The sequence below is a fragment of the Anguilla anguilla genome, chromosome 15, assembly GCF_013347855.1.
Source record: "Anguilla anguilla isolate fAngAng1 chromosome 15, fAngAng1.pri, whole genome shotgun sequence".
Classification (NCBI taxonomy): domain Eukaryota; kingdom Metazoa; phylum Chordata; class Actinopteri; order Anguilliformes; family Anguillidae; genus Anguilla; species Anguilla anguilla.
In genome coordinates, this window is record NC_049215.1 from 4,937,455 (window position 1) to 4,955,278 (window position 17,824).

Below are 17,824 nucleotides of genomic sequence, written 5' to 3' on the forward strand. Positions count from 1 at the left end.
GCGGTTGGCTGTTGTGTTTGTGCCACCTGACCCCCCCCCCCCCCAACTTGTGGCAGTGACATCACAACTAACATCTGGACTCTTGCCAAGCCCACTTCACACCAAAAAAAGAAAAAAATACAAGCAAAAAAAGAAAGAAAACATTTTGTTCTATATGTAGCAAGTAGGCATAAGAACTTAGCATTGGACAAAGGTCTTATTTAGGCAGAGGCCTTTTAACAGCACAATCAGCAGGTTTTGAACAAGTATTCACTTCTTGGACCTTCTCACAGGAAAGCAAATTGTCTGGTGCGATTACAGCTTTCATCTGACTGTAGCAGCTGGAAGACGGAGGAAACGGCCTGCAGGGATTGGCAGGGCTCTGCCCCTCCTCATTGGCTGCTGGTGCTGCTGCGCAGTTCGAGCTGCACAGTTTGAACTGCGCGTTTGTGCGTAAAGTCTGACTGCAGTGGGCTGGCCCCAGTGCATGCACTGCTCCCTTCTGTGGCCTCAGCCTTCAGCTGCATCCTTCTGTCACTCTTAATTGGCTTACGCCCTGTAACTATGGTGATAAACTTGTACGCGGCAATAATATATAAAATTCAAATTTGGCATGCTGGAAAAACTTGCTGTCTACCTGTCACTGCGTGAGAAGTGTTTATATGTTTTACTAAATATATGAAATGTGTTTAGAAGGAAGGTTTACCCAGGCATTTTAGGTTTTAAAGTGGACTGGAGTGACTGTGTCTCATTGAGTCCACAGACCTCTCAATGCACTGTCCTTTTTCTGTGTGTGAGGGTGGCATTCAAGTTGAAGTTTTAATGGGTGCCAGATAGCTTTCGTTCATGTGACTTGTCTGACCAGTACATTGGCTTCAGATTACTTCGACTTGATCAACCTTATCCAATGTTTCATTCTCTTAACTTATAAATTTAGCAGTATCGATTAGTCGGTCTCTGACCACTAGTAAATAATTGTATAGATATCATCTTTGCATAGCTTCTCTAGCAAACCCGCAGCATGCCACACTTTTATGATCAAATAGGCAAGTTTTTACAAGTTTTACTCACTAATCCAATCCCCCCCCCAAACACACACACAAAACAAGACACCACACAGAAACGCACAAAATCGTTTTTAACAAATGTGAAGAATGCACATTAAGCTCTGGCCCCTCCCCCAAAGCATTCAGCAAAGGCGTTAATCTACCTATGCACAACACCTCAGCCTTTACCCATAATCCTCATCTTCTCCAACAATCCTCTTCTTCCACGTGAAAAAGGTGCCATGCCTTCCTTAGTCCCCTCAGTCAGTGTGTCATTTTGCACCTTGTGGAGACTGGCTGGTTTGATTCAACCTGTTGCACTTTGTGAAAATTTATTTAAAGAGAAAAAAGAAAACTGGTACTTGAGGTTCCCATTTCATGTCATTTCGTAAAGATTGCTCAACTTATTTCAACTATGGCAATAATCTGAGCACATCAGGATGCTATCTACAGCACAGCTATATTGTATGGAATGAATCAATGAAGATACAAATCCAGTATTTTTGTAACTGTAAAGAGCAAGTATTGTAGTACAGAATAAATAATAAGAAGGTCCTCTGTGACATTTATTAATGAAGATGGGATACTTATCAAAGATGATTAAAAAATGTGTAAATTTCCTTTTCTGTAACATGGCTCACAGTTTATAGTCTTGTATATAATCCTTGCTTATGTAATTAAAGAAGAGGTATTGAACTCCTTGTAAGCTTTCAGATGATTTAAGGAAAATAAAAATCTAATGCAAATTGAAAAAGCTTCCTGTCTCTTTCTGGTTGAGGGATCTGTGTGAAAAGGCATTTAATCCTGTGCTTGCTGGGATGAGTCTTTTGAGAGTTAACGAGCAGCAATATAGAAACATTTTTTTCTTATACTGTGAAGTATGATCTCAAACAAACAATTTTATGGCTAATTCCAGGAAATCACATTTTTTTTACAGCTAATCTGCTTTGGCCTCGTTTATAGAATTTACACAGATTTCATACAAAATCTGATCATAAATTTTCTAAATGTGACTACAAATTATTTATATAATGTTTGTACTTGTCCTCTTGGGGCATTCTATCTATAAATCACAAATGACCATGAAATTTTGCACACGTGAACGACCTTAATTGCTCTGCCCTGTGAACAGCTTTAGGACAAGTTGTTCAGCAATTACTTTACATAGAGCCTAGGCCACCAAAGGTAATTTTCGGCGTCTCCAAACCATTGGCACCTTCCGATACTTCTGCCTGGAAATGAATGCTGCCGCTGGGGCCCTGGGCAAGAAGGCGGGGCCCTAGGTGCAGTGCCTGATCTGCCTAATGGGAGGAATGGCTCTGCGTGTGCCTCTATAAGTACCACAGCAAGGCCAGGGCACCTCTCCAATCGGAGCTGAGCTTCCCCCTCCAGCATCGGCCATTTTAAGGCAAAGGAGGGACTGTTACCGCTGCGGTGAAGATGGCTTTCAATGGAACATGGGAGGAGTATGAAGAGGTGAACTATGAGGAGTTCCTCAGGGCTATATGTGAGTACCGCACTTGCATGCTACTCAGACGCTACTCTCACCCTCCAACACTACTTGCATACTACAACACTACTCACATACTACAACCCTACTCGCTACAACACTACTCACACACTACAACCCTACTCGCTACAACACTACTCACACCCTACAACCCTACCTACTCGCTACAACACTACTCACACCCTACAACCCTACTCACTACAACACTACTCGCATACTACAAGCCTACTCACTACAACACTACAACTCTACTCACTACAACACTACTCGCACACTACAACCCTACTCACTGCAACACTACCCACATACTACAACCCTACTCACTACAACACTACTCACACACTACAACCCTACTCACTACAACACTGCTCGCATACTACAACCCTACTCACTACAACACTACTCGCACACTACAACCCTACTCACTACAACACTACTCACACACTACAACCCTACTCACTACACTACTCACAAACTAAAATACTACTCATACTACAACCATATTCACTACAACACAACTCACACACAACACTAGTCACTACAACACTACTCATACACTAAAACACTACACACAAAATACAGCCGTATTCACTCCAGCACTACTCACACACTACTCCAACACAAATCCAATGCTATTGTGAACTGTGTAGCATAAGTACAGTAGATTAATCAGACTGACATGAGCTCCATGTGAAACCTGCCCTGTATAAATGCATCATGGGAGCTAAGATGAAAGAGTGGGCAGCAAAAAGAAAAGAAGCAAATGAGCTAAATGAGTTCAAAAGTTCTAGCATGAAGCTTGCGGTCATATACAGTAGTGCCAGACTTAACTTTCTGGGGGTCTGGAGTGCAAGGCTCCGTCCTACATGAGCCCCTCAAAGCCATTAAAGAGGTTCTCCAGATTAGCAATGAGAATGAGACATCCCCTGAGAGTCCCCCCCCTACTCCACTGATTCTGAAAGGAAAAAACATTTGTCTGCCAATCAGCACTGCCAGAGGATGCCATCCAGATAGCCAAAGATGAGAAGACCATTACGGATATCCAACAGAATGGCGATGACTTTGTGACCACTATCAAGAACCCCAGAGAGACCATCTCCAACTCCTTCACCATCGGCAAGGAGGCAGACATAATCATTAACGAAGGCAAGAAAATGAAGGTGCGTTGAGACTAAGGCTGTCTGATCTAGAAAATTCTACACAAGGTTACAATGTGCACTGTTGTGAAATTCATTCCCATTTCAACAGACTGTAAACTTGAGTTGATTTTTTTTATAACACTGCACTGTGGCATATGAAATTATACTGAAAAAATAACTTGGATATGGTAATTATATCCTAAATATAGGGTATGATATTTTATTGAGGGTCTCTCCCCCCTCATTCCACATCTTTTAACTAAGAATGAGAATTTCAGAAAATGGGAAACAAATGTGTATAAAGCCCAACTGAAACAGCCAGATTTTCAACTGGTGGAAGCCTGTTGGACAAGATGTGACATCAAATGCAACAGGACCCAGCATAGACATGCATATTTAACTAGACAAGCAAGCATGGCTTCAGCTAACCTAAGCTTGTGAAGTCCCGGAAGTAAGCCTGTACTGCGCGTGTTGAGGGTGTGTTGAGAGCTCCTGTTAGAATTAATGGGGAAAATTAAAACTTTTGAAGCCGAAACAAAACGTCCCTGGTGGTATTCTGAAAGTCGATTAACAATAGTTACATTTCATTTGAAAAGCAGATTGTATAATACGTAGGGTGTAATATGTACATTTAAATAAATATTTCCCAAGACTTCTGTACCAAAACAACAATTGGTTCACAAAAATGCAACACATAATCAAATTTATGATCATAAAAAACTGACCAATGAGGTTTCATTTTGTAGTTAAATCACCATGGTTTGAATTCAAAGGGCAGCAAGCTCTTTTGCCCTCAACATGCACAGTAGAGGCTGTTTCCGATTACTTCCTAGGCTTTACCCATAGACCACACACAGGAACTGGAGAGGGTAGGAGGGGCCAGATGGTGAAACCTGTGAAATCTGCCGAGGGAACACAATTCAAAAATGCTAACTATTGGGTTTTAGAACTACAAACTGTAACATAGATTCTTTCAGTTTGTAGTCCAAAAACTCATGAGTTAGCATTTTTGAGCCATACTCAATGTGGTACATCGGTTCTTTGCAGACAACTCTCTCAGTTTAACCCTTTTCACTCGATGAGTCAATTACAGCCTCATATTCCTTCATGCGCAGGTGTGCTTGTGCAATCAGGTACGCACACTGCGATGTAAAACTGCGCGGACCAAATAAATCTTATATCCTCTTCTGTGGGGCTCAGAAAACAAATTGCCTGGAGAATGATTAGCTCAGTGTGAAAAAATTTTACTACTTAAGTACTATCCAAAATAATGTAATTTTCCAAGATTAAATTAATAGTTTTAAATGAACTTCAATGGGGAAATTTGCATTTTCGCACCAGAGGCTTACTAAACTGTAGTACCTTGAGTAATCACTGGATTTTTAAAGTTTCACAGAGAATGGCAATCCCTGGTCCCCTGGGTGACAGACAATTGGCAATTGCCTCCCCCAGGGTAGGGGAGGGTTTAGTCGTTTAGGGGGTTCGCATTTGATCGCTCTATAGCAACCCTTCTTAATTGGTCATACGCTTGCGAACTACATGTCAAAGCCACATATGAAAGCTCTTCCTCTGATTCCACTCTATGCAAGCAGTAGTCTGTGTATACACTCTGCGAAATTGGCAGTGGAGTTAATGTCATCAAAGCCCATGATATGCACCCGCTCCATTTGGAGTTCCTGTTCTCAGGATGATCCTGTCATCTCTGTTTTCTCTCCTCTTCTCAGTGCTCAGTCCGGATGGAGGGAGGGAAGCTCATCTGTCAGTCAGAAATGTTCACTCACGTCCGGGAGATCCAGGGAGACGATATGGTTGAGGTCAGTGTAGAGCACTGCCAACTCTTGTGGGAAAAATAAGCAACCCTGTCTTTGAAAAAAACACACAGAACAAGCTCTACATCTTCGGCAAAGAAGGTTACATACCCACTAAACTCAACTCACTTATGAAGAATAATCAGATTAACAAATTCTGATTTGAATTTCATGATGCATTCATTATGTAGCTGCAGAGCCCAGCCCACTTTCTGTCTGCCTCTCCCCCCTCATTCTCCCTCTGCCTTTCAGACAGTCACGGTAGGCTCAGCCTCTTTCTCCAGGAAGAGCAGGAAGATCTGACATCACACGCACAGTGGCTGGAGGGGCCTGACTGCTGGGGAGATGGCATTGGCTTCCTCTGATTCCACCCTATGCCAGCTGCAGTCTGTGATGTGAAGAGAAGCACCTGGAACCAGCATGCGTTTCTGTGAGGTTCACACATGAATGTAGCTGCGATTGCAGATAATTGGACATTCCAAATTAGGGCAGAAAATAAACTTTTGTCATTTGACTGACAGAAAATAATGACTGTGTGCTTTGTATTTTTTTTTTTTTTTACCAAAAAAGCCCCACAGCAAAACTACCAGAGTTAAAAGGCAGTTACGTTGAGATAAGTATGTGTAATGAGGTGTTTAAGAGCACTGTTCAAAATAATAAGCTAACATTTGCGAACGGCCACCAGCCATGATAAATCAGATATAGCAGGTCATACGCATAAATTTCCACTCTCTCCTTTCATATTTTGCGGCCTAACATCAGAACAACATAAAATCCATATGCCCAATCAAAACACGCAAATGTTAGGGATGTTGCTTTTCTCTCATTTTACCAGCGCAACCCTCCGGAGCGACACCTTAGTAAATACAGAAAAACGCTACATGTCTCGTCATCGTATGTAAAAAAAAACAAAAAACACGAAAATCCTTAATAAAATATGGCACTTAGAGTTAATAGTATACAACCCCAGCGGCATACGTTAAAAACTTAGTGACAGCTTTATTTTAGCTATCCTAATTACCTGGGCCTAATGTGTTAATTGGCAGATGCCTTACAGGTGATGCACATAAACTGCCAGAAGTAACTGTAAATCTTTTACAGCGGAGATCCAGCTCGCGCTCATATGCAGATGGAAAGTGCCTGTTCTTTTTGTTTGTTTTTAATCTGTGCTCTTTCCGGCGACTGCGCGTCACGTTTTCTTTCGTAGATCGTGTTTCAACGCTACTGATGTTCCGACAGGAGTCCTTCAAGAAACAGGTAGGGGGAATATGGCGTAGTTTGTTGTTTCCAATTCTTCGATAATTCTCAGTGTTCTTCACCTCCTCCGTTCTTCTTCTTGCCCGTTGTGAACGGGACGATGTTGTTATTTTAAAGTTATTTTGCACTTGGGTTTTTATGTGTGTGTGTGTGTGTGTGTGTGAGTTTGAGTTGCTATGCGGAAGACAGATTCGCGACTTTTCTGCTTCTGGCTAGGTTTTGCTTTGTTTTTGGTAGAGCGTGTCCGTTGGCCTATTGCAGGCTGGCGGTGTGTGGGGCGGCTGTACATTTGTATATAAGGTCATTTTTTAGACATATTGAGAAATAAAACAGTTTGCATTAAAGGAATCACTGTGTACAAATGGCCAAGTGCTTCTGTAGATATTGTTAGTTAAGAGTCTTACAAATGGCCATAACTGAGAATTGCCTTGCCTTGGAAACATGTACCTTTTTTATCTTCTTTTTATTTTTGCTGATTTGGGGAAAAAAAACCTTTTCAAGGTTTACCATTTTAGGGAATACTGATACCTTATTTCCAAATGTTTGTTTGTCCAGTGGGTACCTCAGGTCTGTGCCACTAAAACAGACCTTGTTCCTTCACAATCAATGTTGCCAGATAAAATACTTGCTGCTCTAAGACTTCCAGCCATCTGTAATCAGTCAGTAGGAATCGTACTTGACCTTTCAGAGCTAATGGGAAAGATGTATATTTCCTTGTCTTTTAATACTCCTAAAAGAATACACTGTACCCCCCTCCCCTGCACCTTAAAAAATAAAAATAAAAAGGAAGTAATATATTTATATTTTACCGTGCTGCTGACCAGCGGTTGGCTGTTGTGTTTGTGCCACCTGACCCCCCCTTCCCCAACTTGTGGCAGTGAGGGGGGAGGGGGGGCAGTGACATCACAACTAACATCTGGACTCTCGCCAAGCCCACCTCACACCAAAAAAAGAAAAAAATACAAGCAAAAAAATATATACATTTTGTTCTATATGTAGCAAGTAGGCATAAGAACTTAGCATTGGACAAAGGTCTTATTTAGGCAGAGGCCTTTTAACAGCACAATCAGCAGGTTTTGAACAAGTATTCATTACATTACAGGCATTTGGCAGGCGCTCTTATCCAGAGCGACGTACAACAAAGTGTATAACCATAACCAGGAACAAGTATGACGAAACCCCTAGAGAGAAGTACCGGTCCAAGTGCAGGGAACAACCGCATAGTTCAACTTGGACCCTGATGCTTAAACTGATTAACACTAACAACGAGAACGGCAACAACGCAATCTATGGAAAAAATACAAGTAGTCGTTAAGACAGTTAATGCACCCAAGTCACCTACGAAACAGCTGCCTAGTTACAACCCTAAGCTTAGTCATTTACAGGGGGGAAGGGAGGGATGGGGAGAGGTGCAGCCTGAAGAGGTGAGTCTTCAGTCGTCGTTTGAAATGGGTCAGTGTCTCAGCTGTTCTGACCTCCACAGGGAGGTCATTCCACCATCGTGGGGCCAGAACAGACAGGAGACGTGTTCTGGAAGTGCAGGTGTGAAAAGGGGGAGGTGCTAGGCGTCCTGAGGTAGCAGAACGGAGGGATCTGGCTGGCATGTAGGGTTTGAATATCTTGTGGAGGTATGCTGGGGCTGATCCCTTGACTGCCTGGTATGCAAGGACCAATGTTTTAAATTTGATGCGAGCTATAACAGGCAGCCAGTGGAGGGTAGTGAGCAGGGGAGTTACGTGGGAGTGTCTGGGGAGGTTGAGGACCAGACGAGCCGCAGCATTCTGAATGAGTTGCAGTGGTCTGGTGGCAGATGCCAGTAGTCCAGCCAGAAGAGAGTTGCAGTAGTCCAGGTGGGATAGAACCATTGCTTGGACCAGGAGCTGGGTTGAGTAGTTGGTGAGAAAGGGGCGGATTCTGCGGATGTTGTACAGGAAAAATCTGCATGCCCGGCTTACTGCTGCAATGTTCTTGGAGAGGGACAGCCTGTTGTCCATCACCACTCCGAGATTATTGGGGCAGGGTGATGATGTCACTACGGTGTCCCCTAGGGAAATGGAAAAGTCGAGGAGGGGAGAGGATAGAGCAGGAATAAAGATTAGCTCCGTCTTTCCCGGGTTGAGCTTCAGGTGGTGATTGTCCATCTAGCTCTGAATGTCCCTCAGGCAAGCGGAGATGCGGGCAGGGACCTGTGTGTCCGATGGGGAGAAGGAGAGAAAGAGTTGCATGTCGTCGGCATAGGAGTGATAGGACAAGCCATGGGCAGATATTACAGGGCCAAGGGATCTGGTGTACAAGGAGAAGAGAAGGGGACCGAGGACTGAGCCCTGGGGAACTCCGGTGGCGAGGGGGCGGGGTGGTGATACCTTACCCGCCCAGGCAACCTGGAAGGAACGGTCAGAGAGGTAAGACTCAATCCAGTCAAGAACTGTGCCGCAGATCCCTGTTGCTGCCAGGGAGGAAAGGAGGATAGAGTGGTCCACAGTGTCAAATGCAGCGGAGAGGTCTAGAAGAATCAGGACAGAGGAGAGAGAGGCTGCTCGTGCGGTATGGAGTGACTCACTGACAGAGAGGAGTGCAGTCTCGGTCGAGTGGCCAGGCCTGAAGCCAGACTGGTGGGGATCAAGCAGGTTGTTCTCAGAGAAGAAAGCAGAGAGCTGGTTAGATGCAGCATGTTCAAGTGTTTTGGATAGGAAAAGGAGGAGAGATACCGGGCGGTAGTTCTGAATGACTGAAGGATCTAGTGTGGGTTTCTTCAGGAGCGAGGTGATGTGGGCCCTCTTGAAGGATGAGGGGAAACATCCAGAAGATAGGGAGGAGTTCACGAGGGAGGTGACAAAAGGGAGGATGTCTGGTGTGATTGCTTGAAGGAGAGATGAGGGGATAGGGTCGAGGGCGCAGGTGGTAGGGCGGTGGGTGAGCAGAAGCTGGGAAACTTCAGTGTCTGAGAGGAGAGAAAATGTGGAGAAACAGGGGGCGGAGGACGCAGAGGGGGCGGGGGACGCAGAGGGGGCGGAGGACGCAGAGGACGCGGAGGACGCAGAGGGGCGAGGACGCAGAGGGGGCGGGGGGGGCAAAGGAGCTGCAGATGTCTGCAATCTTTTCGTCAAAGAATGCTGCAAAGTCATCTGCAGTGAAGGAAGGCTGGGGTGGAGGAGGTGGCACGCTGAGGAGAGAAGAGAAAATAGAGAAAAGTTGACGAGGGTTAGAAATGGAGTTATGAATTTTAGTTTGGTAGAAATTTGCCTTAGCGGCAAAACTTCCTGGACCTTCTCACAGGAAAGCAAATTGTCTGGTGCGATTACAGCTTTCATTTGACTGTAGCAGCTGGAAGACGGAGGAAACGGCCTGTAGGGATTGGCAGGGCTCTGCCCCTCCTCATTGGCTGCTGGTGCTGCTGCGCAGTTCGAGCTGCACAGTTTGAACTGCGCGTTTGTGCGTAAAGTCTGACTGCAGTGGGCTGGCCCCAGTGCATGCACTGCTCCCTTCTGTGGCCTCAGCCTTCAGCTGCATCCTTCTGTCGCTCTTAATTGGCTTACGCCCTGTAGCTATGATGATAAACTTGTACGCGGCAATAATATATAAAATTCAAATTTGGCATGCTGGAAAAACTTGCTGTCTACCTGTCACTGCGTGAGAAGTGTTTATATGTTTTACTAAATATATGAAATGTGTTTAGAAGGAAGGTTTACCCAGGCATTTTAGGTTTTAAAGTGGACTGGAGTGACCGTGTCTCATTGACTGAGTCCACAGACCTCTCAATGCACTGTCCTTTTTCTGTGTGTGAGGGTGGCATTCAAGTTGAAGTTTTAATGGGTGCCAGATAGCTTTCGTTCATGTGACTTGTCTGACCAGTACATTGGCTTCAGATTACTTCGACTTGATCGACCTTATCCAATGTTTCATTCTCTTAACTTATAAATTTAGCAGTATCGATTAGTCGGTCTCTGACCACTAGTAAATAATTGTTGGATATCATCTGTGCATAGCTTCTCTAGCAAACCCGCGGCAGCATGCCACACTTTTATGATCAAATAGGCAAGTTTTTACAAGTTTTACTCACTAATCCAATCCCCCCCCCCCAAACACACACACAAAACAAGACACCACACAGAAACGCACAAAATCGTTTTTAACAAATGTGAAGAATGCACATTAAGCTCTGGCCCCTCCCCCAAAGCATTCAGCAAAGGCGTTAATCTACCTATGCACAACACCTCAGCCTTTACCCATAATCCTCATTTTCTCCAACAATCCTCTTCTTCCACATGAAAAAGGGCCATGCCTTCCTTAGTCCCCTCAGTCAGTGTGTCATTTTGCACCTTGTGGAGACTGGCTGGTTTGATTCAACCTGTTGCACTTTGTGAAAATTTATTTAAAGAGAAAAAAGAAAACTGGTACTTGAGGTTCCCATTTCATGTCATTTCTTAAAGATTGCTCAACTTATTTCAACTATGGCAATAATCTGAGCACATCAGGATGCTATCTACAGCACAGCTATATTGTATGGAATGAATCAATGAAGATACAAATCCAGTATTTTTGTAACTGTAAAGAGCAAGTATTGTAGTACAGAATAAATAATAAGAAGGTCCTCTGTGACATTTATTAATGAAGATGGGATACTTATCAAAGATGATTAAAAAATGTGTAAATTTCCTTTTCTGTAACATGGCTCACAGTTTATAGTCTTGTATATAATCCTTGCTTATGTAATTAAAGAAGAGGTATTGAACTCCTTGTAAGCTTTCAGATGATTTAAGGAAAATAAAAATCTAATGCAAATTGAAAAAGCTTCCTGTCTCTTTCTGGTTGAGGGATCTGTGTGAAAAAGGCATTTAATCCCGTGTTTGCTGGGACGAGTCTTCTGAGAGTTAACGAGCAGCAATGTAGAAACGTTTTTTTCTTATCCTGAAGTATGATCTCAAACAAACAATTTTATGGCTAATTCCAGGAAATCACTTTTTTTTTTTTTACAGCTAATCTGCTTTGGCCTCGTTTATATAATTTACACAGATTTCATACAAGATCTGATCATAAATTTTCTAAATGTGACGACAAATTATTTATATAATGTTTGTACATGTCCTCTTGGGGCATTCTATCTATAAATCACAAATGACCATGAAATTTTGCGCACCTTAATTGCTCTGCCCTGTGAACAGCTTTAGGACAAGTTGTTCAGCAATTACTTTACCTAGAGCCTAGGCCACCAAAGGTAATTTTTGGGCGTCTCCAAACCATTGGCACCTTCCGATACTTCTTCCTGGAAATGAATGCTGCCGCTGGGGCCCTGGGCAAGAAGGCGGGGCCCTAGGTGCAGTGCCTGATCTGCCTAATGGGAGGAATGGCTCTGCGTGTGCCTCTATAAGTACCACAGCAAGGCCAGGGCACCTCTCCAATCGGAGCTGAGCTTCTCCCTCCAGCATCGGCCATTTTAAGGCAAAGGAGGGACTGTTACCGCTGCGGTGAAGATGGCTTTCAATGGAACATGGGAGGAGTATGAAGAGGTGAACTATGAGGAGTTCCTCAGGGCTATATGTGAGTACCGCACTTGCATGCTACTCAGACACTACTCTCACCCTCCAACACTACTTGCATACTACAACACTACTCACATACTACAACCCTACTCGCTACAACACTACTCACACACTACAACACTACTCACATACTACAACCCTACTCGCTACAACACTACTCACATACTACAACTCTACTCACTACAACACTACTCGCACACTACAACCCTACTCACTGCAACACTACTCACATACTACAACCCTACTCACTGCAACACTGCTCACATTCTACAACCCTACTCACTACAACACTACTCACACACTATAACTCTACTCACTACAACACTACTCGCACACTACAACCCTACTCACTGCAACACTACTCACATACTACAACCCTACTCACTGCAACACTGCTCACATTCTACAACCCTACTCACTACAACATTACTCACACACTACTGCTCTACTCACTACAACACTACTCGCACACTACAACCCTACTCACTGCAACACTACTCACATACTACAACCCTACTCACTACAACACTACTCACATACTACAACCATTCTCACTACAACACAACTCACACACAACACTAGTCACTACAACACTACTCATACACTGAAACACTACACACAAAATACAGCCGTATTCACTCCAGCACTACTCACACACTACTCCAACACAAATCCAATGTTATTGTGAACTGTGTAGCATAAGAACAGTAGATTAATCAGACTGACATGAGCTCCATGTGAAACCTGCCCTGTATAAATGCATCATGGGAGCTAAGATGAAAGAGTGGGCAGCAAAAAGAAAAGAAGCAAATGAGCTAAATGAGTTCAAAAGTTCTAGCATGAAGCTTGCGGTCATATACAGTAGTGCCAGACTTAACTTTCTGGGGGTCTGGAGTGCAAGGCTCTGTCCTACATGAGCCCCGCAAAGCCATTAAAGAGGTTCTCCAGATTAGCAATGAGAATGAGACATCCCCTGAGAGTCCCCCCCCCCCTCCTCCCCACTCCACTGATTCTGAAAGGAAAAAACATTTGTCTGCCAATCAGCAATGCCAGAGGATGCCATCCAGATAGCCAAAGATGAGAAGACCATTACGGATATCCAACAGAATGGCGATGACTTTGTGACTCACTGCAACACTACTCACATACTACAACCCTACTCACTACAACACTACTCACATACTACAACCATTCTCACTACAACACAACTCACACACAACACTAGTCACTACAACACTACTCATACACTGAAACACTACACACAAAATACAGCCGTATTCACTCCAGCACTACTCACACACTACTCCAACACAAATCCAATGTTATTGTGAACTGTGTAGCATAAGAACAGTAGATTAATCAGACTGACATGAGCTCCATGTGAAACCTGCCCTGTATAAATGCATCATGGGAGCTAAGATGAAAGAGTGGGCAGCAAAAAGAAAAGAAGCAAATGAGCTAAATGAGTTCAAAAGTTCTAGCATGAAGCTTGCGGTCATATACAGTAGTGCCAGACTTAACTTTCTGGGGGTCTGGAGTGCAAGGCTCTGTCCTACATGAGCCCCGCAAAGCCATTAAAGAGGTTCTCCAGATTAGCAATGAGAATGAGACATCCCCTGAGAGTCCCCCCCCCCCCTCCTCCCCACTCCACTGATTCTGAAAGGAAAAAACATTTGTCTGCCAATCAGCAATGCCAGAGGATGCCATCCAGATAGCCAAAGATGAGAAGACCATTACGGATATCCAACAGAATGGCGATGACTTTGTGACCACTACCAAGACCCCCACACAGACCGTCTCCAACTCCTACACCATCGGCAAGGAGGCAGACATGAACATTAACGAACGTGACAAGATGAAGGTGCGTTGAGACTAAGACTGTCTGATCTAGAAAATTCTACACAAGGTTACAATGTGCACTGTTGTGAAATTCATTCCCATCTCAACAGACTGTAAACTTGAGTTGATTTTTTTATAATACTGCACTGTGGCGTATGAAATTATACTGAAAAAATAACTTGGATATGGTAATTATATCCTAAATATAGGGTATGATATTTTATTGAGGGTCTCTCCCCCCTCATTCCACATCTTTTAATTAAGAATGAGAATTTCAGAAAATGGGAAACAAATGTGTATAAAGCCCAACTAAAACAGCCAGATTTTCAACTGGTGAAAGCCTGTTGGACAAGATGTGACATCAAATGCAACAGGACCCAGCATAGACATGCATATTTAACTAGACAAGCAAGCATGGTTTCAACTAACCTAAGCTTGTGAAGTCCCAGAAGTAAGCCTGTACTGCGCGTGTTGAGGGTGTGTTGAGAGCTCCTGTTAGAATTAATGGGGAAAATTAAAACTTTTGAAGCCGAAACAAAACGTCCCTGGTGGTATTCTGAAAGTCGATTAACAATAGTTACATTTCATTTGAAAAGCAGATTGTAAAATACGTAGGGTGTAATATGTACATTTAAATAAATATTTCCCAAGACTTCTGTACCAAAACAACAGTTGGTTCACAAAAATGCAACACATAATCAAATTTATGATCATAAAAAACTGACCAATGAGGTTTCATTTTGTAGTTAAATCACCATGGTTTGAATTCAAAGGGCAGCAAGCTCTTTTGCCCTCAACATGCACAGTAGAGGCTGTTTCCGATTACTTCCTAGGCTTTACCCATAGACCACACACAGGAACTGGAGAGGGTAGGAGGGGCCAGACGGTGAAACCTGTGAAATCTGCCGAGGGAACACAATTCAAAAATGCTAACTATTGGGTTTTAGAACTACAAACTGTAACATAGATTCTTTCAGTTTGTAGTCCAAAAACTCATGAGTTAGCATTTTTGAGCCATACTCAATGTGGTACATCGGTTCTTTGCAGACAACTCTCTCAGTTTAACCCTTTTCACTCGATGAGTCAATTACAGCCTCATATTCCTTCATGCGCAGGTGTGCTTGTGCAATCAGGTACGCACACTGCGATGTAAAACCGCGCGGACCAAATAAATCTTATATCCTCTTCTGTGGGGCTCAGAAAACAAATTGCCTGGAGAATGATTAGCTCAGTGTGAAAAAATTTTACTACTTAAGTACTATCCAAAATAATGTAATTTTCCAAGATTAAATTCATAGTTTTAAATGAACTTCAATGGGGAAATTTGCATTTTCGCACCAGAGGCTTACTAAACTGTAGTACCTTGAGTAATCACTGGATTTTTAAAGTTTCACGGAGAATGGCAATCCCTGGTCCCCTGGGAGACAGACAATTGGCAATTGCCTCCCCCAGGGTAGGGGAGGGTTTAGTCGTTTAGGGGGTTCGCATTTGATCGCTCTATAGCAACCCTTCTTAATTGGTCATACGCTTGCGAACTACATGTCAAAGCCACATATGAAAGCTCTTCCTCTGATTCCACTCTATGCAAGCAGTAGTCTGTGTATACACTCTGCGAAATTGGCAGTGGAGTTAATGTCATCAAAGCCCATGATATGCACCCGCTCCATTTGGAGTTCCTGTTCTCAGGATGATCCTGTCATCTCTGTTTTCTCTCCTCTTCTCAGTGCTCAGTCCGGATGGAGGGAGGGAAGCTCATCTGTCAGTCAGAAATGTTCACTCACGTCCGGGAGATCCAGGGAGACGATATGGTTGAGGTCAGTGTAGAGCACTGCCAACTCTTGTGGGAAAAATAAGCAACCCTGTCTTTGAAAAAAACACACAGAACAAGCTCTACATCTTCGGCAAAGAAGGTTACATACCCACTAAACTCAACTCACTTATGAAGAATAATCAGATTAACAAATTCTGATTTGAATTTCATGATGCATTCATTATGTAGCTGCAGAGCCCAGCCCACTTTCTGTCTGCCTCTCCCCCCTCATTCTCCCTCTGCCTTTCAGACAGTCACGGTAGGCTCAGCCTCTTTCTCCAGGAAGAGCAGGAAGATCTGACATCACGCACACAGTAGATGGAGGGGCCTGACCGCTGGGGAGATGGCATTGGCTTCCTCTGATTCCACCCTATGCCAGCTGCAGTCTGTGATGTGAAGAGAAGCAGCTGGAGCCAGTGTGTGTTTCTGTGAGGTTCACACATGAATGTAGCTGCGATTGCAGATAATTGGACATTCCAAATTAGGGCAGAAAATAAAGTTTTGTCATTTGACTGACAGAAAATAATGACTGTGTGCTTTGTATTTTTTTTTTTTTTTTAACCAAAAAAGCCCCACAGCAAAACTACCAGAGTTAAAAGGCAGTTACGTTGAGATAAGTATGTGTAATGAGGTGTTTAAGAGCACTGTTCAAAATAATAAGCTAACATTTGCGAACAGCCACCAGCCATGATAAATCAGATATAGCAGGTCATACGCATAAATTTCCACTCTCTCCTTTCATATTTTGCGGCCTAAAATCAAAACAACATAAAATCCATATGCCCAATCCAAACACGCAAATGTTAGGGATGTTGCTTTTCTCTCATTTTACCAGCGCAACCCTCCGGAGCGACACCTTAGTAAATACAAAAAAATGCTACACGTCTCGTCATCGTAGGCCTATGTAAAAAAAAAAACAAACAAAAAAAAAACACGAAAATCCTTAATAAAATATGGCACTTGGAGTTAATAGTATACGACCCCAGCGACATACGTTAAAAACTTAGTGACAGCTTTATTTTAGCTATCCTAATTACCTGGGCCTAATGTGTTAATTGGCAGATGCCTTACAGGTGATGCACATAAACTGCCAGAAGTAACTGTAAATTTTTTACAGCGGAGATCCAGCTCGCGCTCATATGCAGATGCAAAGTGCCTGTTCTTTTTGTTTGTTTTTAATCTGTGCTCTTTCCGGCGACTGCGCGTCACGTTTTCTTTCGTAGATCGTGTTTCAACGCTACTGATGTTCCGACAGGAGTCCTTCAAGAAACAGGTAGGGGGAGTATGGCGTAGTTTGTTGTTTCCAATTCTTCGATAATTCTCAGTGTTCTTCACCTCCTCCGTTCTTCTTCTTGCCCGTTGTGAACGGGACGATGTTGTTATTTTAAAGTTATTTTGCACTTGGGTTTTTATGTGTGTGTGTGTGTGTGAGTTTGAGTTGCTATGCGGAAGACAGATTCGCGACTTTTCTGCTTCTGGCTAGGTTTTGCTTTGTTTTTGGTAGAGCGTGTCCGTTGGCCTATTGCAGGCTGGCCGGCACATTGGCTTTAGTCAATTTCTTTGCATTTTCCGTCTCCCTGGTACTTCTACATACATAGCAGTACTTTGATATGTAGAGTCAAATGAGAGGGTATTTAGAATGTGAATGTGATTCAATAGCCTAGATGAGGAGTGGTCTTCGACTTCAGGGTTGGAAGAAAGCGATCATTTTTAAATACAATATATGTCAAGTGATCATATTCAATCAATGAAGAGACCAGGGCAAGAAAAATATTAGTGGGCTCAAATTTGGCAGCAATGAGCAGCAAGGCTGGCACCTGATTTCTGAATGTCATGTTATCTTTGTCATCAGTCTTGTGAAAAGCAAAAGGACTTGCTTATGGACTATCCTCCAGT

The 17,824-nt window shown here is 43.3% G+C and overlaps 2 protein-coding genes across 2 annotated transcripts; both read left to right on the plus strand.

Moving 5' to 3' along the window:
• The first annotated feature begins 49 nt into the window (after positions 1-49).
• LOC118213775 (fatty acid-binding protein 10-A, liver basic-like) lies at positions 50-6,007 on the plus strand. Its single transcript, XM_035392933.1, has 4 exons — positions 50-2,532; positions 3,523-3,695; positions 5,399-5,488; positions 5,735-6,007. Exons 1-4 carry the CDS (start codon positions 2,466-2,468, stop codon positions 5,783-5,785), a joined length of 381 nt encoding a protein of 126 aa, XP_035248824.1. The 5' UTR covers positions 50-2,465; the 3' UTR covers positions 5,786-6,007.
• A 3,990-nt stretch (positions 6,008-9,997) lies between these two features.
• Positions 9,998-16,736, plus strand: LOC118213776 (fatty acid-binding protein 10-A, liver basic-like). Its single transcript, XM_035392935.1, has 4 exons — positions 9,998-12,277; positions 13,968-14,140; positions 15,843-15,932; positions 16,179-16,736. Exons 1-4 carry the CDS (start codon positions 12,211-12,213, stop codon positions 16,227-16,229), a joined length of 381 nt encoding a protein of 126 aa, XP_035248826.1. The 5' UTR covers positions 9,998-12,210; the 3' UTR covers positions 16,230-16,736.
• Positions 16,737-17,824: the final 1,088 nt, after the last annotated feature.